The sequence below is a fragment of the Lissotriton vulgaris genome, chromosome 8 (genome assembly GCF_964263255.1).
Source record: "Lissotriton vulgaris chromosome 8, aLisVul1.2, whole genome shotgun sequence".
NCBI lineage: Eukaryota > Metazoa > Chordata > Amphibia > Caudata > Salamandridae > Lissotriton > Lissotriton vulgaris.
The window spans coordinates 1,159,772,538-1,159,793,563 of record NC_141696.1 but is presented as its reverse complement, the minus strand read 5'-3'; the positions used below and the strand labels follow the sequence as shown (position 1 = coordinate 1,159,793,563).

Genomic DNA, 21,026 nt, shown 5'->3' with positions numbered 1-21,026 from the left:
GAGGGGCATGATGTGTCCATACTTTTATAATTTTAGTGAAAAGGCGACCGTCCCAGGACGGTTCATTCTGAGAGCTGCAATGCTTCAGCTCAAGTGCTAAGGCAGGGAGTCTCCTGTGCCGAGGTAGGTATAGAAAGCTAAACAAATCACCTTGCCAGGGTTCCTGCTCCCTGAAAGAAATGTAAATGTATGCAACTGGTCAATCTGAAAATGTAAAGGGTGCCTGGTAGCTGCTACTGCGTTTAATTGATGGAATCATTTGAAGGTTCCTAATGACACACATTTATTCTTTTTGAGAGGTATTGTACAGGAGCTAACAGCTAAACTGTGGCATGTGTGCTTTAAGAAAACAGTTGTAAAATAAAAAAACATTGTGTGGAGACTGCAAAAATCTATATTATGGAAACACTTTTTTCTCTTAACTCTTTTTGCGCACTTCATAGCCTGTGTGTTATGCAAGTTTAAAATAATGACTTGTTTATGGTGCTTCTTGTCACAGACTGGGGACCTTGTAGCACTAAACATACACAAGATATTAGTCTTCACTGCACCAACCAGGATTTAATGCTGTGGCTCTCTGGTGCAGTGCATTAACTACTAGAGATTTCTTAATGTGTGATAGTGCATTTCTCACTGATTAACATACCTTGCATTATTTTCCTTGAAGCTGTGCATTCTTTTATATGTAGCTACCTGAAGGTGAAAAGCTTAAAAAAGTAACAGAAAATTAAATTTTTGTCGCCACACCGCCATGCTCACTCACCTCATCCCCTGTGCAGAGTCACAGTTCCCATACTTTTTTAATGCCCTTAAACCTCTGTGTAACCCAATCAGCCCTAGTAGAGCATACAGATTCCAGGCCGGCACAATGAGCTGCTGCATTAGGATCATGGCCTCCTGCTGCCATCCCTCCAACCCCTGCCTGCTGCTTCTTGCCCATCCCTCTTGCCATCTCCCTGCCAGAAAAACAAGCATTGGCAAGGCAATAGGTCTCACATTTGAGAGAGTTAGAGCTATTGGCATTGTAAGTGACAATGTCTTGTATCTATTTGTTTTAGTTTGGAGTGGATGTATGTGGTTTGGAGTGGAATTATATGGGCTGAATTGGAATTGTTAGTTGTGGAATTGTGTGGGGTGGAACTGTGTGGTGTGTAGTAGGCCTGGGTGGAGATTCCTGAGTCGCATTCCGCGTAGCTCCACGAAGAGCCCATAAAACTCTGTCATGCTATGCGTAGCTCTGCGAAGTGCTGACAAATTTCTGACATGTTATGAGGAGTTCCGCGAATGGCGGAATCTGATACATTGTGAAGTGAAGTGAAGCAGATTTATAGAGCGCGTGGTTACCCGGAGGCGTCCCAGCTCTGTAGAGCAGAGGCTACTGAGTAGAAAATGCTAAATTAGGGGGCTTTGGGAAAGAGGAAAGTTTTGAGGAGCTTCCGAAACCGCAGATGGCTTGGTTCAGCTCGCATAATCAGCGGAAGGGAGTTCCACAGGATCACTGCGTTAACGGAAAATCGACGACCTCCAGTGCGCGCCCTTCTTACTCTGGGAATTTTGGTCAGACATTCACCATCGGAGCGAAGGGGTCTGTTGGCTGTTTGCACTGTTTGTGCTGATTTTTAGTGCCAGTAATTTCTACCACAGTGTAAAATCTACATGAACGGAATAACATGGAGCTCCAGAGGGCATCGCTTTTTTCTGCCCCTCAGGTAGAATTTCTACTTGAGCACCAGCTTCCTCAACGCGAGTGGCAGCTTTCTCAACATGAGCGGTAGGGGCTTGCTGCAACCGCCCATGTTCAGAAATCTAGTTGGGAAGTGGTCTAGTGCGTAGTTTCTCTCACTCGCCAACTTAATGTTGGCGAGCCGTGTGAGAGAGAAAAATCTTGTGCGGAATTGGCAAAACTCTGTGAACTCTGCCGGCAGAGCAGCATTCTTTGCCCACCTCTAGTGTATAGTGTATTTGTTTACTGGAATTATGTGACGTGGTGACTAGATAGGGGTGAGAGCGGCACAGAATAGATAGAAAGGAAGATAAAGAAAGATAGGTAGTTTGTGCATGAAGTGGGGAATGAACTCTAGATAGAGGAGCAGAAAGAGTGTGTGTGAAAGAGAGAAAGAAGGAGAGAGCAGGTCACAGACGCATGAACAGGGAGCACATGAGTACACAGAAGAGACCTTAAGAAGAAGATGAGAGCATGGGTTTGAGGGATGAAAATGTTGGAAAGGCACAAGAAAGAAATTGTGCTTGAAGACATGGCCTTACGGCCTGGGTGCTCGATCTCAAATCTGGGGAACCCGGTTCGAGTCTCACCAAAGATGCTCAACATCCTGTGATTCTGGGCACATCACTTAATCTCCTCATTCCTAACGAAAATGAATGTGTCTTTGTTTAACGCAACTGGTACTCATGTAAAGTGCTCTGATACCTGATACTTTCGGGTCAAGTTCACATTATATAAAACTCTGGGGGAAAAAAGTTAACTAATATGAGAGTTGCAGGAAGAGTGGTGAAAATACAAAAGAGAGGTGTGAGAGAGAGTACGAGAAAGAGAGAAACAAGTAGGTGGGGCGCCCAGAGGGTGGGTGGGCAAGAGATGGGCTTTTGCACAACACAAGGTGGTACTGGAAGGTAGCATGTGTGAGCAGCCAGTATAGAGAGGAGACAGGGAGTGACAACAACATAACATACTTCCAGCCCTCTACACCCAAAACCTGCCCAGCAAACTACAACTCTCTGTATGTCAGCAATGGCATCCCTGCCACTTATAATCAGAAGTCTTTCTGACTACATGGCGAAGGAGATGGCATTGGAGCCAAGGGCCAGTGACAACGGAATGGTTGCCACAAAGCAGAGGTAGCGTAGAGTCCTGTACAAGCTAGCACCAAGTCCACGTTGGATCATTATTCCTCGAATGCCCCATTCTTTGAGCGTTTCAGATGTACCAAAATACCCACAAATCAAAGGGAGTAGCACAGCCAAGTACCACAGAAAGAGGCTACATTTGTCCAGAATACACTTTTTATGCCACATCCCAAATATCATGGAGTAGAAGTATAAGCCTCATGCACTGGAAGAGGCAGAATGGGTAACACAAAGACTACCGTTCCTCTCTCAAAGACATGTTCAAAAAGTTGACAGGCTTGAAAGCATTAGTTAAAATACTGTCTTACCCAATTAGAGTGATGTAGGCCCAAATTTGGGATTGACATTATTGCCCCTTCCAGAAGTCTTAGTTGGGTAACCAAGAGAAGAGCTTTGTTGTCCACCAGATCGGGGCAATGGCAGCAGCAAGCCCCATAAGGAGAGAGTTAAAAATGTATTGTTCTACTGCAAGCCCAGACCTCGCTTCGTTGGTGGGTGAGATCACACTGCAACTGTCTGTGGTGTGCTACAACACTCAGCGCCACAAGCCTGTAACCCTGGTGTGGGTCACCAATAGACTGTCATACCATAGTGCACCGCTGCGTGACCTTAAAGTAAACAGTGCCACAACTATACAGGAAAAGATGTGTTTTGCAATAGAAAGACAAACAAGCATAAAACACGATTGCTGCCATGCAGTGGGGTTTAGAAACATCTTGGTGCAGCAAAGCATAGCTAGGCGAAGCCAGGGACATTAGTAGCCGCATTGTGTCCCAAGACACGTCAAACATTCCGGGAATCACAGGGTGGTGGTAAAGGTAGCTGAAACATAGAGCCTTGGCAGGGTCACCATTTTGCAACACATTTTAACAGTGTGTGCAATGGGAATTCTAGCAATGAATACACATGCAAATCCCAGGCACCAGGAGGATTTTAACCACAACAAAGGCAGCAAAACTCTATTCCTTAGGCCAGTGGGTGATTTCCAAAAGAAGACACATAACACAACATTAGTCAGCAAGTACAGCAACAGCATGTACAGCAAAACCCGTGAACTCAGCTTGGGAACTGCAAGTTGTGTATACACTCACTGGTACGAATTTCTAACATGCACGCGCTGGGCTTCTCCAGCTGTGTGCACGGATCCTGGGCATCCATCCCCTTGCATCACTCATGGGGGGGACGAGAGCCAGTTACTCTGTAGAAGATCATCTTTAGGGTGATTTAGAAGCCCATGTTGGCAGTGGGGGTAGTCTCTCAGAGGTTGCACATGCCCTGGTGTTTTGATGCCCAGCAGTGTGCATCCTCCCCAGGTAGGCCTGTCCCAGAGTCTCCAATGAACATTCTCAGGCATATCAGAGGTGGGCAGGAGCAGCACTTGATAGTAAGGCAGTCCACTCACCACAGCTACAGTGGTGCAGCCTGGCTCCTGCTGCCATGGACGTCGCACAGGGAACAGTGGAACAAAAGGGGTCAGATGGATCTGTCTGCGGTCAAGCATGACAAAAAAGCAGAAGAGGTCGGATATGGAAACGCAAAGAATAGAGACCTAGTGACAAGCAAAGGGGACAACATGGAGTGCTTCTGTATGGGGGAGAGTGGGAGGACAGGAAAGACGAAGAGAGCCAGTAGGTACCCATTAAAGAGGCAATGCCAGTTATGTCGTTTTGGGACCCAGAGCTGCCTTTGAAGTGTTTTTGTGTATGTCTTTGTGCCTGTTTCTCTTCACTCACTGAAAATATCTGTCTAAATGATCTGGGAGCTGTGTTTTAGGCATTGTTTTGAAATACACGCTACTGGTTGGAAAATGCTAATGCCGTCAATAAACATGAAGTGTAGCATCTGTGAAGCGGGTGCGGTAGTGATACAAGCCGGGGCAAAACAGCCTAAATTCTGTCTGAAACATGAAATGTGGCATCCGTGAGGCAGGCACTGTGCTGATACGACCTGAGGCAAACAAAAAAAAATGCACATATGGGAGCCTAAATAAAAACAAGGAATAGCCGCCAACAACTTGTGGACTAGAAAAATAAAAAACAAGAACTAACGGCTCAAGACAAAAGCTAAATGATAGCGAAGTTAGGAGCTGCTTCATGGGAGGAAACAAAAGACGATAAGGAAGGATGTAGAAGGGACATTACCATTTGCAGGCAAGGATTTTTAAGGGACAAGCATAATACCCAATAAAAAGCCAATGGGCGGGCAGTTAACCCACAAACTGTATACAACAGATCAAGAGACAGCGCAAGCGGTGTCAAGACTTGACCTAAAAAAAGCACTATGATACGGCCAGTGCTGGCAACATAATGTTCCCTAACCTTTAGGCATGTTATACAGCAGTCTCACTATTGTGCAACATAGCTAAAGCATTGAGAGCTACTGGCTTTGCCAATGCTTGTTCAGAAACTCCTTGTAGACAGGAAACACACATACCCCGCAGGTGTAGAATAATTAACAACACAAATAAAAGCAATTGAAGTGTATGAGAAGCTTCAAAACCAGAGTGCTACATTTAAAGTGGATACGTGCCATAATGTTCACCTGATGGCATTACAACAGACAGTTGCACAATAACTTACATCGGACACAGTGAGGAACTCAGGCAGACAACGCCATCAAACTGAGTCTTCACTGGACATAAGGCCCACACAATTATTGGCAGTTCAACTGGTCGGGTGCACTTACAGTGTGTAATGATGATAATCTTTGTGCTTGTGACTGAAAGACATGACCAGTTACTACTCTACTGCACCCCTCTTACATTGCCACTGCACCCCAAAATCTCCCTGGTGCCATGCTAGCTTGGTACTGTTCCAGCTTATAATCAGGGCCGTAGCCTGAACATTAAGATTGTGGGGGTGGGGGGGTAGAGGGGGTGGGGTGGGTGAATTTCAGAATTTGCGACAGTCAGACTGGCATACAATGTTTCAAAACATTATACGACAAGCAGGGTGCATAAGGGGCAGTGGAAAGGAAGAGGAATACGGATTCATAGGAAAACACAATATTTTGAGAACATTCAAAACAGAGATGGAGAGAGTGTGTGTGCGTTTTGGTCTGTGTGTATGTAAACATCCATGATGAAATCCGACTGACATCTCACAATACCCGACTGAAAGCATCTGTACCCAACTGTTTATCAGAAAACACATTTATTGGGGGGGGGGGGGGGGGTGTAATACCCCAAACACCCCTCTTGAATCGACGCCCCTGCTAATAAACATAAAATTCTTCCACAACCCTGTTGTTACATTATTTTCCCATCTCCTTATTCTCAATAGGATTTTTCCATCCTTATTACTAATATATTTTAATGTAAACCTTGTACATGGCATTAACGCCTGGGGATGTGTCCTGACCACATTCTCCATGGAACACTGTCTTAATGGAGAACACCTCGACAGGTAAAATCCATTCAGTCTCTAGCTCTGAAAAATCAGTGGCACAACGTTAAGATCAAATCTGCATTAACAAATTATGGTTGATAAACTGTTGTTTAAAACTTTTAAGAACAGCTTCAAGATTGGTTGTCCAAATAACAGTTCCTTTTGTTTTTTGGCATAATCCAGACTCCAAACTTCTGAGCATCTGGACACGCGGAGCCGGATTGGTGGCTCACATTGAATCTTTCGGTTTGGAAGTAGGTTTGCATATTAGGAGGCGCACATATCAGCGAGAACTTTAGAATGGCTGCCAATGTTTCAGATTGCTATGTGTGACATTTTCATAATTTCAGTGTAATTATGAGTGACATTTCAACGACTATGAGTGACACTTTTTCGCGAGCAAAATCATGCAATGAAGACAAGCGAAACATATAAATGTCAGAAATTGCATGCATTTGAGCAACGGGAAGCTCTAAAATGTCAATGAACTAAAGTGTGCTAGCAGCAGGCTGCTGAAAACTGAGCAGACTCAGACTGTGTGAATGCCACTCATAATTTCACAAAAATTATGAAAATGCCACACTTTGCAATCTGAAACCTTGGCAGCTATGGCAATTGCAATGGGAGTAGGGGGAGGGAAGTTTGTGTGTATGCATTCGAAGGGTCTAATGTGTGGTATCAATACAATATCACATGGGTACAGTAACGCTCTCGGAAACTATTGTCACATATCCAGCAATAACTCGATGTAACACTGCTAATCAGTGTAGCTATATATACATCTTGCATTTTAAGAAATCAATGCTCTGACACTGGAAAGAATTAGCAATGCAGGTGACAGGAGTTACAGGCCATTCACAATTAAAGTTTAGTTTTTTTCATTCTGATATTTTTGCTCCTGAAAGTAGCTTATACCACCATATGAAACACTTGAATAAAACAAATGAGAATTGTCATGGAAAAAAAGACTCCCACATGTTATTCTTCTGATACTTGTGATCCCCTTTATTTCCGTACCCTTGGATTTACTAGGACCCCCCTGGTAAAAGTAATTTGAAGGCAGGAAAATAATGGGATTGAATCTAGGGCACGCCTAAGATCGTATATAAAGTAAGGAGTGCTGGTATATCAGTATAAATCAAAGCAGGTAGGGCAGTAGTCATTCGGCCACAGGAGAAGGATTATTATATATTTTTTGGGTCAGTCTGTGCAAATGTCTAAATAAGCCACCGGAGTGAACATAAAACACTTTGAGGCAAAAACAACAAAACAGCAATGAAAACGGGCACTTAAGCGCTGTTGTGTCATCATGTGTTGAAATCCTAGATCCCGGCTCCTCCATGCAGAGTGGCTGTGCTCTCACATCGCTCCCCGCAGGCAGGCGGAAGTTATCCAGGGTCATATCACCCAGAGTGGAGCTCTGGCACCCTCCCCCGAACCCTAGCTCCTGTCATTCTTCCCCAAGGTCCGCACTTGCCTTAGGACCAGTCCTTGCAGATGTCGCACTCGATCATGAAGCAGCTGACATCATAGGGCTGCCGGTGCATGGCACTGGCATCTGCATCAAATCCTTGAGAGACCTAACTTTATGGACACAATAGGATAATACGGCAAAATGTTGTAGCTATAGAAAAGGGACATTCATAACAGAACTGTGTCTCAGGCAGCTGTACTGCATAACAAGGGTTACCCTCTTAGCGCTTAGGAGAGACAGGGGAAGCACCAGAAAACAAACGTCGGCCACATGGAAATAACACTACACCAGCATTGGTGCATGATTAGCAGTACTAGTAGCCAATGAGGCGTGATACCTGTTAAGCCTGAATTTACATTTCAATGCGGTGATGCGTGGTACTTGGTAGGACTGTCTCAGAGTTGCGCTGTTGATCGATTTACATAGAAGCCATTTCGAGCCAACACCAAATGAATCAGTAGCTGCATGTACCATACCATTCCTTACCACATAGGTAAACTAATACACATAGCCAACAAATCTTGCACAGGCAAAACCTATTGGCTTTGCTACTGCTTGTTATGTAGGGCAATCTTGATCTTGACCAGTGCTTTACACACTGAAAAACTTGGTTTAACATCAAGCAAGGGCAGAATTAAGAAATACCTAGAACATAATACCTATTTACAAGTCTGGGTCTCGCTGCTTACTAGTACATTCACCCGGGTAACTAGGCATTCCTTCATTTTCATATGGTGCACCACTTGGCAAATAATGAAAGTTTCTCCCGAATACGTGAGCAAAGGAGACATTTATGTATTTGAAGATTATTTAACATAGCACAGTAGGTTAATGTCTTAATGCTGCCTGATTGTTTTAATGTTGCCATCCCCATGGCACTATTAACCTTATGTTGCTGTTCCCCTTATTTTTTGTTCTTATTTCCTGACACTGAAGCACCTGGAATTCCATAGTTCTCTTTATACAATGAGCTTGCCATCATCCTCAAGCTGGTCAGCCCTATCATGTCCAAATCACAATCATGTCAGAGGCTTGTGGGTGCAACATTAGGGTCCCTGTTCCATCAGTAGGTTGTCTTCTGCTTACCAACACATGAAATGCATCAGGAACATTTACAATATTGTAAACCTGTTGCAGGTCCTGATGAAAAGTCTTGGGGTAAAGGCTTGAAACATATAGACCTTGATATACACACACATAAACGTATGCCTCTCAATTTCGCCTTTTAACCATACCAGCAAGAGGTCCGAATAAAACGTTTGTTCCTACTTAGCCAGGTATTTTTAACTCTAGATAAGTCCCTCCCACTTTTATACCAAGCAACTCTTCATAGTATTTGACTAAAAAGTGCTCCCATGTCTCTGTTTGGTCACACCACGCCCCGTTCTGCAGTGGGATGAGAAGAACTCGATGATGAAGCATGCCTCCAAGGGAAATCTTGGCGGGTAAGGGTTATTTTAAGAAAACGTTCTGTTTTCTGATGTTAGAGTGGAAAGATAATCCAACAGCGCAGATGGACTCTGTTTGTTTGATAAAGTAAATACAGGAGGGCAAGTGCTCTGTTTCCTGACCTCTGTCTCCCCTTTTCTTGAATTGTATCTAAGATATATGGCAGATATTGGTTCAAAGAAAGGCGTGAACATTGACCAGCAGGAAAAACAATAACAACTGGGAAACACTTGAAGTGTATATGTACTAATTGTACACAGGTTTCTGTTAAAAAACAGAAGAGGGCTTATTGTAAAATAAGCCTCCTTCCAGCAGCCATGCCAAGTACCCCACATCAGGCTTTAGACTAACACATTTTAATGTGGTATCCTCATCACTGCACTAAAATAAGTTAGTCATGCATTTATAGCGCCTCTTTAACATCAATTGTACTGTGCGAGCCTTACCAATGAGACGTGCTGCATTAGCAGGGCAAATGCACTACTGGCAGAGTGCACACTGTGCTTCCACTGGCTGAGACTGATCCTGCATACACTGGCCTCTGAGTTTATTTGCAAATTCGATAAACATGGCTTCTCCAACTCTTATAAAATGATGGTTCCAATGCAGCCTGGGATTGCATTGAATCAAGACACCATTCAGACGGGCTCGTCTGGTGTCAAGTGCCCCATCACAGCGGCGTGTTACCACATTAAAAACACTAACAGGGTCTGGCCGTGGGCGGGAGCTTTGTTTTTCCTTGTTGTGCTGCTCGCCACCAGACTGTCCTTCTGGTCCACGCGGCGTAGCGTGACTCAGTCTCTGTGACAGTGCTGGTCTAGTGTTAGGAGGTCGGCATGCGTGACTTGAACCAGGTAGGATGGTCTTTAGCAAGTTCTGCCGGGCCCCCAGAAAGACATTGCTGTGACCCAGACAGGGCCTTGAATCAGATCAACAAGTCATCATGGTGACACTGTCTTTAAAGGCAAAGCTCAGTCTGGCAAACCATACCATGGACTAGCTCACTCACCGTAACTTCTACTGCCAAGAACATCTGCCTGATCTGTGCCCGGTCAACGCGCTGAGGTTTCTGGGCTGCTCGGCTGACTAGAGCACAGCACTGTCTGAGCAGCCCTGAGCAGAGAAACTGTTAGCAGTGTTCGTTCCCCACTGTAGCTTACAAAACCCTTTTGCCGCTTTCCTTTTCTGTCAGAGAGCGAGCTGGGAACAGTTCCAGCTCAAAAGAAAATGCCAATAGTGTTCCAGAGGCCAACAGAAAGAGACTGCACATTCACATGGGAGTGAGATGGAAGACAGAGGACAGGAAGTAGTAAGTGCAGTCACTCTCTGTACACTGGGCTCTTGTTGGGCTTCAGTGTGCAGATTGCCACCCACTCTCCAGTCCACTGGATGAATCACTGCTTCTGTTCTGCTACTGGCATTAAAAGGTGGATTTTGAGGTGCTGTGCGGCTCCTTGCATTTATGTTGTGGTCTCATTGTGCAGTCGTGGTAGTTAACAGACGTTGCTTTATCGCCAATCAACGTTTCAACTAAAATGGTAATTCTGAAGAGAGTGGATGATTAACAAAGCCAATACATTTAACATAGACGAAACCTATTGGCTTTGCCAATGCTTGTTCCTCTACCAAGTAGGGCATTTTTAAAAATAACCTCAGCACACCGGGAGGAAACTCACTGTTCAGCAGGACTCTCTCTATTCAATTTCAGGGATTTGTTACTGTGAAACAAAGTTAAAGACAAGCTGCTAAAGTATGGCAACTCACCCTGCCATATATTTCCACAAAAAGTGCTTCTAACTTTTCGGGAAGCATTTTCTAGAAAGAGAATCCCTGTCAACATATAAGGGAACTCCAAGTGTGGTAAGTGAGTAGCCCCACAAATGCCCCTGCCCTGGTTGTTAAGTACACGATACTCAAGTGACATTAGTTGGCTGTGTGTTGTTAGAACAGCATCTAATGTGCAATCTTAGCAGTAATCCATGACTGCATATTCATGCTACTCTTGAAAAGCCACGTGTCCAACTTGAGCAGTTTGAGTCATGAGGTGGATGCAATGAATGCTAAGGGTTTCCCACGGTAGAGCCAGTTAAGGGTCTCCCATAAGATATCCAGTAATCCCAGCACCTCTTAATGAAATGGGGGTACTGCAAGTGTGGTGGAACTGGATATCCTCCGATTTACAGTGAACTTCCCACTCCACTGCACTCTAATGTACCACCTTGATCTATTAATTTACAAATATGTAGGTACGACACGTGGAAGGGCTAAGAACTCCCCACACTTTCCTGGTGATAGCAAGTAACTTAAAAATGCTAAATATCTCATTGGGTTTATGTCAACTTCCGCAGTAGACCACAGCTTCTCCAGTACAATGGGATGGCCAATAGTATGGAAGGATGCAAGACGTCTAACAGTCCAACAGTGCAGCACTACCTCTGTCTACTACCTCCATGTTTATGTCACTGGAGATGGTTCAGGCTAGACCAGTTATTGTCTAAACTGGACTCTTGAGCCATTGGGTTTGCAGTGAAACTACCAATGCCTGAAATGCCTGAAATAGCTGAGCACCTAAGAAGAAGAACATATCCAGATCTAACGGTAGGTCCTCGCCCTGCAACGAAACAGCAACATAGTAACTGGCTCATGGCAAATGTTCTACTATACTAATGCATAGGAGCTTCTACTTAGTGTCTGGAAAAAGTGATTGACTTGAAATAGTTATATTGAATTCTACTTTCAGTATCAGCCAACATCAGCCAAATACCTCTTTTCAGACTTTTGTCCTGGGCCTTTGCATGACAGGCAAGGATGTTCAGCCTACGGACTTTGGAACCAGACCAGCTGCACACTTTAAGCCCATTCCCTCATTTGCTTTAGATGCCTAACAATACATAGAGGGAAGGGAATTTCAGATTATTTCGCTGTTTAGATGCCTTGACCTGACAGTAAGTCACTGTTTTTCAGATAGGAGACTTCGTTTCTGATCCAAAGGTGCCGAAGGAACAGTATTTGAAAACTGAGGGAGATTACATTCCTAAAGCAAATTTATCCTGACCTTGATGTAAGCTTTCCCCACTACCAGTATCTTTAGAGCAATTTTGAGAGGAAAATAGTCGTTTAATTATTAACTGTGAGGTTTAATTTTCTTGCACTCCCTGGCAAAAAGAGCCTGAATCTCTGTAGGGGAAAAGCACTAAAAAATTAAGTACTTCCAGCAGACTCATGGACTGGAAAGCACTGGTAGAAAAATCACATGACACTCTAAAAGAAAGTCAAACAGGCACAGAGTACCATAGTATCTCATGCCACGTGAGGACTCTCACTCATACACAAGCTGATGCATGATGTCACTTGTAATATGGAAATAAGATTACTGGACCATAAGTTACTACAGTTGACTATGTATATCTCTATATCCCAAGCAAATTCGCCTTGTCTGATTAGGGTCCTCATGACCCTTGCAAAAACCGTAGGACAGTGGATCTGTTCATCCAGACAGCATGGCTGGAAGTAGTCCAGTGGGACTGATAAGGAGCTTTCTTGATGATCACCTGGGCAGAGTCTCTCCTTTTATAAATATCTTGGACACTGGGTATCGATGCTCTAAAGGGAAATACGAACTACAGAGAGTCCTGCTCTGTGGGCCTCCGTTCTGAGGTGTCATTGCATCTGTGTTCACACATCTGCACTATTTACCTTGCTATCACATTAAAAGCATATTGCTGAGATGTATGGAAAAAGGGGACACCAGCCTACAAACAGTACCTGAAGCTTAAGCCCTTTAAGTTTGGCTCCTGCGTGGCTCATAATCCTCTGCCATTGAGTAAGGCTTTACAGTATAGACTACGGCACCTATTCTTAAAGGCATTTTCAAGTACATGAAGTAGCAGTCCTGCGACTCTTCTAGGTACTCTGATAGGTACTCTTATATGCCTTTGTGAATCAGCCCCGAAACATCTAAATTGCAGGGGGAAATGGAAAATAGTGTTCCTCTTGGAGATGTGTATGTAACCTATTGTTCATAGGTTTAAACAATTGGTTCGAACACAGAGCAAACAACTAAATGTGATTTAGAGGCTTTGTTGCAGATGTGAAAAATGCTTGACCAAATACACTGGTCTTTCGCTAGTAACTTTAGTCCCCATGTCAACGTTCCATTATCAGTCCTCAAAGATATGTCGAAAGTATGTGATTAATTAGAAAGTGTGCATCATGAAAGAAATGTTAATAATTCATTTCTAATGAATATGGCTAGAAGGATGCCTGGTACCACATATTCTAAGGAACAAAGTATCCCCAACTGAATTATGTTTCTATATATGTATGTATATGTGATTTCTACTGCGCAAGCCTAGCCAAGGGGCAGCAGAGAACTGTACAGAATCAAAGACAAGCCTAAAGGCAACAAATGATAGCAGAGGTTGTGGACAGTTAATGCATTTTAATGTAATGTTCTTAAAATGGTGAGTTTTCAACTCATACCTGAACTGGTGTAGTGTTTTGACAGTCTTGATGTTGTGATGTTGTTCCAGATCCTGGGTGCATAGATGCATTTTCTTTTTTTACACTTCTTAGTTTGATAGTGTCCTGGCTGCAGGTTTGGTGTGATTCACTACAAATGGTAAGCTTGTCTGCAAGATAAGCAGAGGTTTTGGTCATGCTATAAATGATGCAACTGGTTTTAAATATGGTGCGGCCTGGCAAGGGAAGATAATGGAGTTTAATCTGGGTGGAGGTAATGTGATCATATTTCTGAATGAGACCTGCTGTGATGTGTAGGATGTCATTAAAGGGTACCAGTGTGGAGCAGGGAGTTACCACCTTCCAGAGGCAAAAGTTTAAGGGCTTGAACAGTAATTCTAAAGTCACAACCTGGAAGAAATTGTCTAACCTCTTCAGAAGAGAGAGCTGGTATTATGCTGTCTTTGTTTTTTTGTTTTTTTTGGGTAATGTGTTACACGAAGGTGACGTTGGGTGCCCAGGCAGAACCCACGTTTCTTGGCATTCAGTGATGGTTTGGGTTCAAAGCTTCAATATTCATGTAATTGAGCCAGGTTTGTACAGTTTCTCGTTTGTGTTCTTGGCAAATAACAGGAATTCTTTCGTGGATGGAGGAGGTGATGGATGGCTGAAGCAGAGGAGACTTTCAAGTACATTTGTGAATGATAAGCATACGGATGAATCTTGAAGATGGTTTTTGGGAGTGAAGCACCGAGCGGCTGCATGTAGAGGTTGAAGATGACGGGGACCAGTATGAAAACTGGGGACTTTGCATGTGATCTTTTAGGACCTGGTGGTGCCCATGTGAACAAACTGGTTTTGGTTCGGAAGGGAGGAGGAGAACATGTGAAGAATATTACCGGGTAATCCTATTCAAGACTCAATGGTGCGTATGAAGCTCGGGTGATTGATTATGACAATAGAAGCTGAGAGGACTAGCAATATCGGGAGGCAGGGGTCATCTTTCTCTATGTTAAAGAGGGCATCATCTATGATGTGTGAGGTAGCGGTCCCCATGCTGCACCGTAATCTGAAGCCAGACTGGTTGTCATTTAGGAGATGGTTAGCACTGATGTGAATATACAATGAATATTGCTAATCCCAATCAAGTTTTATGACCCTCAGAAATGCATTCGGCTTATATACTTACAATTTCTTTTCCATTTTCTGCTGTACTGTGTGCTGCACTTTTCCTTTGTGCTCACTAAGGTGGAGGCTGGTTAAGTGTCTTTCTTAGTTGTGTATATGCAACAGATGTGAGTTATATTGTCGGGCTGTTGTTCCAATACATAGATTAATGGGAGACTCCAGTTGACCCAGGGGTGATGTACTCTGCTTCTTTCACGGTAGCCACCTCTTGCAGTGCTGTTGTTCCCTCATAAACCTGGCTGCTCTCTCTCTCTGCATTTCCCTCTCTCTTATTCTCTTTCTCTGTCTCCATCTCTGTTCCACATTTCTCTCCCTCCTCCTCCTTTTCAATCATTCTCTGTCTTTCTCTTTTATCTTTCTCTCTCCATCTGATCTATTTTTCTCAATCATTGCCTGCCTCTCTCTGTCTTCTACACACACTTGCACTCTTTAGCATGTTTCCTTCCTCTCTTTCTTCTTGTTTCTCTACCTCTCGAACACAGTCCTTTCTTTCACACTCACTTGGGGACTGCCACAGTAATCGGGAAAATCTTCAGGAACAGGACGCCGGTCTTCAGCTCGCTACTTTATGCCAAAACTTCAAAGAAGCATTAATATAATCGTCACCCGATTTTCTCGCCTCTTCACACCATCTAAATCCATTATAAACTTAGTCACTGCTTTCAAATAATGTTCCAGACCTCTTATTGTTCTAGAAATACAATAATCCAGCTTTTCTAAACCTTTCTGGCCTTTTAAAAAACAGCTTGAGGAAATCACCATTGTTAAACATGTAGCTGTCCTATTAAAGACAGTAGATGTAAATGTAAATGCTTATTTATTTAGTAATTTATATATTTATACATCTATTTTATTAATTAATCATAGTGCATTGATCCAAAGCATTTAACAAACACTGGTAACAATTTAGCATCATACTGAAAGAGGATCAATACGTATAACATGGTTATGATTGATTAGCCATGTCCGAAAAGTGGCCCTTCAGCAATTTCTTTAAAATTGTTTCTTGGTGCTGAGTGATCGAAAAGAGGAGGATCACTCCATAACAAAAGTTTGAGGAAGAGCATGAAGGAGCAAAGGGAGAGAGATGGGTTATTTAAAGAGACAAAACAACTCCAAAATGGTGGATCAACACAGTTAAAATACTTTCAAATACTAAAAATATAGAGACTCCTGAATTGGTTTATGTAGGAAAATAGTTTCTAATCCATTTAACGTCCAGGATATTTTGCGTCTGGACTACCTGGTTTCTGGACGTTATCTACAAGTGGCCATAGATGATGTGGGACCTGATGAATGAAGGCATGAAGGGTAGTCTGCCTTGAAGGATGCAGGGTGTTGTTGGAGGCAACCCCCAAATGAAGAGTCTTGCTACTAGACAAATTGGAGAATAAAGGAAAGCGGCACGAAACATAAAGATTTTAAATGTGAAATAATTGGGAAAATGGTCAGCAGTGTGCACAGAGTGAACAGATGGACCAAGAGATGGATTAGACTATAAGCTGTTGAGAGTGCCCAACAGGAGACAAGAACCTTGAGATCGTTCAGAGATGACAAATCTTTCTTTGCAGTCTTTAGCTCTAAAGCCCAATTGTTGTCTCAGCAAGAAAACATGAGAGAAGGGGTATTTGACGTTTGAATCATAGGTGTTCAAAGTGGTGTACACCCTTTAAAAGATAGACCTTCTCAGGGAAGGCCAAGGTTGAGGGGTTTTGAGGTAGGTTTTAGAGGGGCTTAAACTTAAAGGCAATCAAAGATTCCAGAGAAAACAGTAAAAGCCGCATGATCAGGAAGTTGGATGATACATTTATGAGAAGTAGAGTATTGTGAACAAAAGTAGCCAATAGATCAAGTGAGAATTTACACAGATCACGATGGTGGAATGTTGTAGATACAAGGACAGGCCAAATTATGGAAACAGAACAGATATAACTAGTAGGTAGCAAAACATGATCACATGTAGTTTGTGATAGTAGAAAGAAGAAGAGGAGGATTACAAACATGGTAAAAAGAATTTAAGATCATGTGTACCACCCAAAGTGTGCATGGGTGGTGAATGCAGGGGTTGTAAGTGAAACTGATTCGTAACATTCTGAAAAGAAAGAGCAATAATTTCATTTGAAATATTTGGATTGAATTTCACCTTATAAGAACCGTTCTTCTTTTGGTACCTTTTTATTACTTCAAAGACCACTTTGGACCCCGCTGGAACTGAGCCCTTCTATCAGGACCTGGTGATTCAGTTGTATGTTGTTGTAATTCTGGGCAGAGACCAATCTGTCATGGCTCTTTGGGACCTGCTTCATCGAGCGCTGTCTAGTGATCTGTTGGCATAGTATTATAGAAAATTAGATCGAGCTGTGCATTGCCATTGTCCCCATAGAGAACACATCTGGAGATGATCTCTGATGTCTCTGCCAAAGGCCAAAAGCCATAAGCCATGGTTGTGGGCACATAGTTTGCTATATATAGGCCATTGGTCAAGTGAGGTTGAAATCGTTTGTGGTGCTCAGACCCAAGAGGCGCATGACCTGCCCACCAACACTGTCTGTCCCCTACTGCAAATGTTTTCCCTGGGCTAGATTAGAGTCACACATCTACCGAAAAAAACAAAAAGAAGTATTTCACAAATGATTTTTGCATGTCTCGATTCTTTGCTGGCCAAGTGATCACAAATGGTGTTTCTTTCTTACAGGGTTCTTTTGGAACGTGGAGGGGTCCTTCCTCAGAACATTCAGGATGACTCAGTGGCTGACAAGAGCCAAAACATCACTCTCTGCACCTCATGCCACCCTGAAAAGTTTTTTTCTCATGTTCGTGATGGAATTAATTTTGGAACTCAGATTGGCTTCATCACAATTAAGGACTAAGGGGATATATTCTAGCCTTCATAAATAATATGGAAGGTAGCCAAAAAAATTGGCTTTAATGCTCTCATCATCCTAATTGTTTTAGTCACTACATGTAAGACCAAGTATTCAATCAAAAGATTATACTTTATAATATTCACTGATGTTTTTATAGGGCTGTGGTCAGAGATATTTGTTTAAAAGACAAACATCTACTTATAGTAGACTTCAGCTTAACTTTGTCTCAGGTTGCCAACTTTTATGAGAATCACAAAAAACCCATGGAGTACTCATATAAATCTTTGAGATTTATTGATTTCCATTATTCTCCTACCTCATGCTTGTTCATGTGTATAGGCCACTAAGCGTGTAGTGGAAATGTCCATTTAAAAATGTAGCATTTTATTCTATGTTTCTCCTCTATAAAAATACATTTCCATGAGGAATTCCTCTTTAGTTGCACCCTATTTTAATATCGGGGTCTTGATTAAGCTAATTTCTGCCTTTTGCTGTTGTAGTTTTGTATGCTTCCAGAGTGAGGAAAATCACTGAAAAGCCATACAGTTTTAAATTCGTTGGTGGGTGCAAGAGTTTGTATGATTATCACCTGCTACACCAGTGTCCTCACATTTTGATTCCCAGGTATATTCATGTGGATTAGGCTACAGTGTAAGTGCACCATTCCACATGACCAAGTAAAATTATGTTTGTAAAAAAACGATTAATCTTGATTCCATTAATAGTGATTTCCATTTTTCACCTATAATTTTTGGCACACCCAAGTGACACGTGGGTGCACTTGTGTCACTTATAAATCAGATTCTATTCTTTTATGTGTTATTATAGTTCTTTTTTAACTTTGCTTTTTTAAGTGACAAGAGTGACTATGATTAGTGTAGTATTTTGGAGACTTAATCCTTTTACAATCTGCTGAAAAAGTGTCCATGATGTCTGACATAGAAGATCTCAGCTACTAAAGTCTTACAGTGGATAGCCTGGGAGAAAATATTTATAATGAAGTAGTTGGAAACATTCTTTTGAATCCACACTTTCACGTGTATGTCTTTTTAGTTCTGCCTATCAAAGCATTCTTATGTTGCTCTTTTCATGAGAAGTCGGTCATTGCAATTTTCTACCTTTTTATGATAATCAACTTTTAAAAACCCTGAGTGTGTGATGTGCATCCTATTTCTTTGCCATACTCAGAAACAGATATTTAACGATATCACACTAAAGACTTGAACGAAAATGTACAAAAATATGGAAAAAAATATTGACAATAAAATATATTTTATAGCAAAATTCTCAAAGGTTTACATGCAGACATATAATCCCTGTAAACATGACTGTCCCTGCTTCAAGCCTTAGCAATTTTCAGATTCGGACAGTGCCACTAAATATGCATAGTGTCTGCCATCACTCCGCATCTCCTCGGACAATCAAGGCTCATCTGGTTGTGCCTTTTGTACAATAGAGAATACCATTTATTTACAACTCATCATTATCCTCAACACTCCTTATACTCCTGGACCCAATTGCACATTCCATGTGTTTCCATTACACCATTGAAGCGTAAGTAGAGAGGATATCAAAGAGTGGTAAACATTGAAGATCGCACCCCTAGTGGCTAGGCTTCCCACTGCAAATGCAGTTTTATCCCTCATTGCAGCTTGACTTATTGGTGGATGCATCACCCGGTGTCTCATCTGAGTGTAACAAATTATCTTCTCCTCCTCCTCCATTTCAGAGTCTTTTCTGCACTTTGCAAAGGATTTTAACTGTACCCTCTTCAAACGTGCCCAAGATAACACTGCATTCCTCTATGCGCCAGTGATCAAAGTGTCCCAAATTCAAACCTGTACTAATGCCCTTTAGCAAAGGTAATAGGGACATATGTTAATGGGAATCTATTTAAGCCATATTTTAATGCTGTATTGTCCAGTAGTGTTATTCATCGTAGTTATTAGCATAGGTGTAAGAGCGTCTGTCTATCTTATACAACAACACTGCATCTGGTAGCTCCCTTCTCATGAATGCCTGGCGCATATGAACCCTAGAGCGGTGACATTAAGTAGACCTGGATATACTCAGCGCAGGGTGTCTTATCCACTAGTTAAGAATATTGTGGCAGTGGCCGCTCTCAGAAAGGAAATTAAATGTGTCCACCTATATAGACAAGGAGCCCAGGTAGCTTGAAGAATAGGGGAAGAAAGTGCACCAATCAGGTGGTCTCTTCCTCAGACAGGCCAATGCTGTAATGGCCATTTAAGGGTTCTGAATGTGGCACAAGACTGATTTACACTTTCATGCTCGCAGAATGTGTCCAGAAGAAATACACGTTCATTCTTACCTGGGCAAATGACGCTGCAAAACAAAAACCAGGAACTCGTTGACACTGCCACCATGACCCTGAACTTTCGTCTGCTCGAACTTCCGCAATTTTGACTTGGATCTTACGTCCATTTGCCAAAGCCCAGGGGGGAAAAAGTAATTAAACTTCCTATTATTGGGAAAATGTTTCCAGTCTATCATCTGACAATGTCCTACTGCAGCCATTTCCATGTTTGTCAAACCAGGCAGTATGTACGGGTTGAAAAGTTTTCTTTATGTTTTGCACTGCTATTCTCTGATCTGATGTATTAACAGAGTAGAAACCATAATTTATGATGCTACCTCAAGTGTTTTGATGTTGAAACAGCTAAAACTCACTTTTGTGTTGATTTGTTTTTGACGTTGTCACTCACAGCTCACTAGCTTTCTTGTCTCCCCCTCTTTATGTAGCACCTTCAAAATACTAAATTGATCTTGTATGAGTTTTAAATTTGTTTTTACGAAACTTCCATTTGGGTGCTATTTTCTGAGTGGCCGATTACTGGGTCTTGCAATGATATCTGTTCTGTGTGGTATTTTTGCTTTGGACGATTTGTTGATCCTTAAACTCAGGACAGTCATAACAAAATGAACAAGCCTGGCCTCGTTATTATTTCATCTAAAGAAATTACTGTTGTGTGGTAGCTTGACGAGCGCATACATGTGTGTGGCGTTTTCTAAATCAGCCTTAATTTGAGGTTAGGCTTTTGTAAAAAAAAAATCTTGTTATATTTTTCACAATAATTGCGGGATGATGAGTAAGCCTAGATCAACGCCCAGTCAGTGCACCTATTTTTCAAGTACTGGCAAGGTGAGTGTGTCCAGCTTCTTAAAAATTGAAGTAGCCCTGACTTTTCTTTTCCTTGTTGGAAATAGGGTCACTGCCGATACTTTTGTTTCAGGAGAGTTGGTTGACAATTTATGGTCCAGAAGTTGGGGATGGAGGTATTTCCAAAATTGTTCCAACTCTAGGTTTTTCATCAT

General features: G+C 42.4%; 1 protein-coding gene across 2 annotated transcripts in view; it reads left to right on the top strand.

Moving 5' to 3' along the window:
• LACC1 (laccase domain multifunctional purine nucleosidase 1) overlaps positions 1–20,631 on the top strand; it is a 123,576-nt gene extending 102,945 nt beyond the window's left edge. The window contains exon 6 of one of the 2 annotated variants that reach the window (XM_086935018.1): positions 17,519–20,631. In XM_086935018.1, the coding sequence (XP_086791144.1) occupies positions 17,519–17,693 (175 nt within the window). In that variant the 3' untranslated portion in view covers positions 17,694–20,631. The remainder of the gene's footprint in view (positions 1–17,518) is intronic. The other variant, XM_086935019.1, reaches the window with a different exon arrangement.
• Positions 20,632–21,026: the final 395 nt, after the last annotated feature.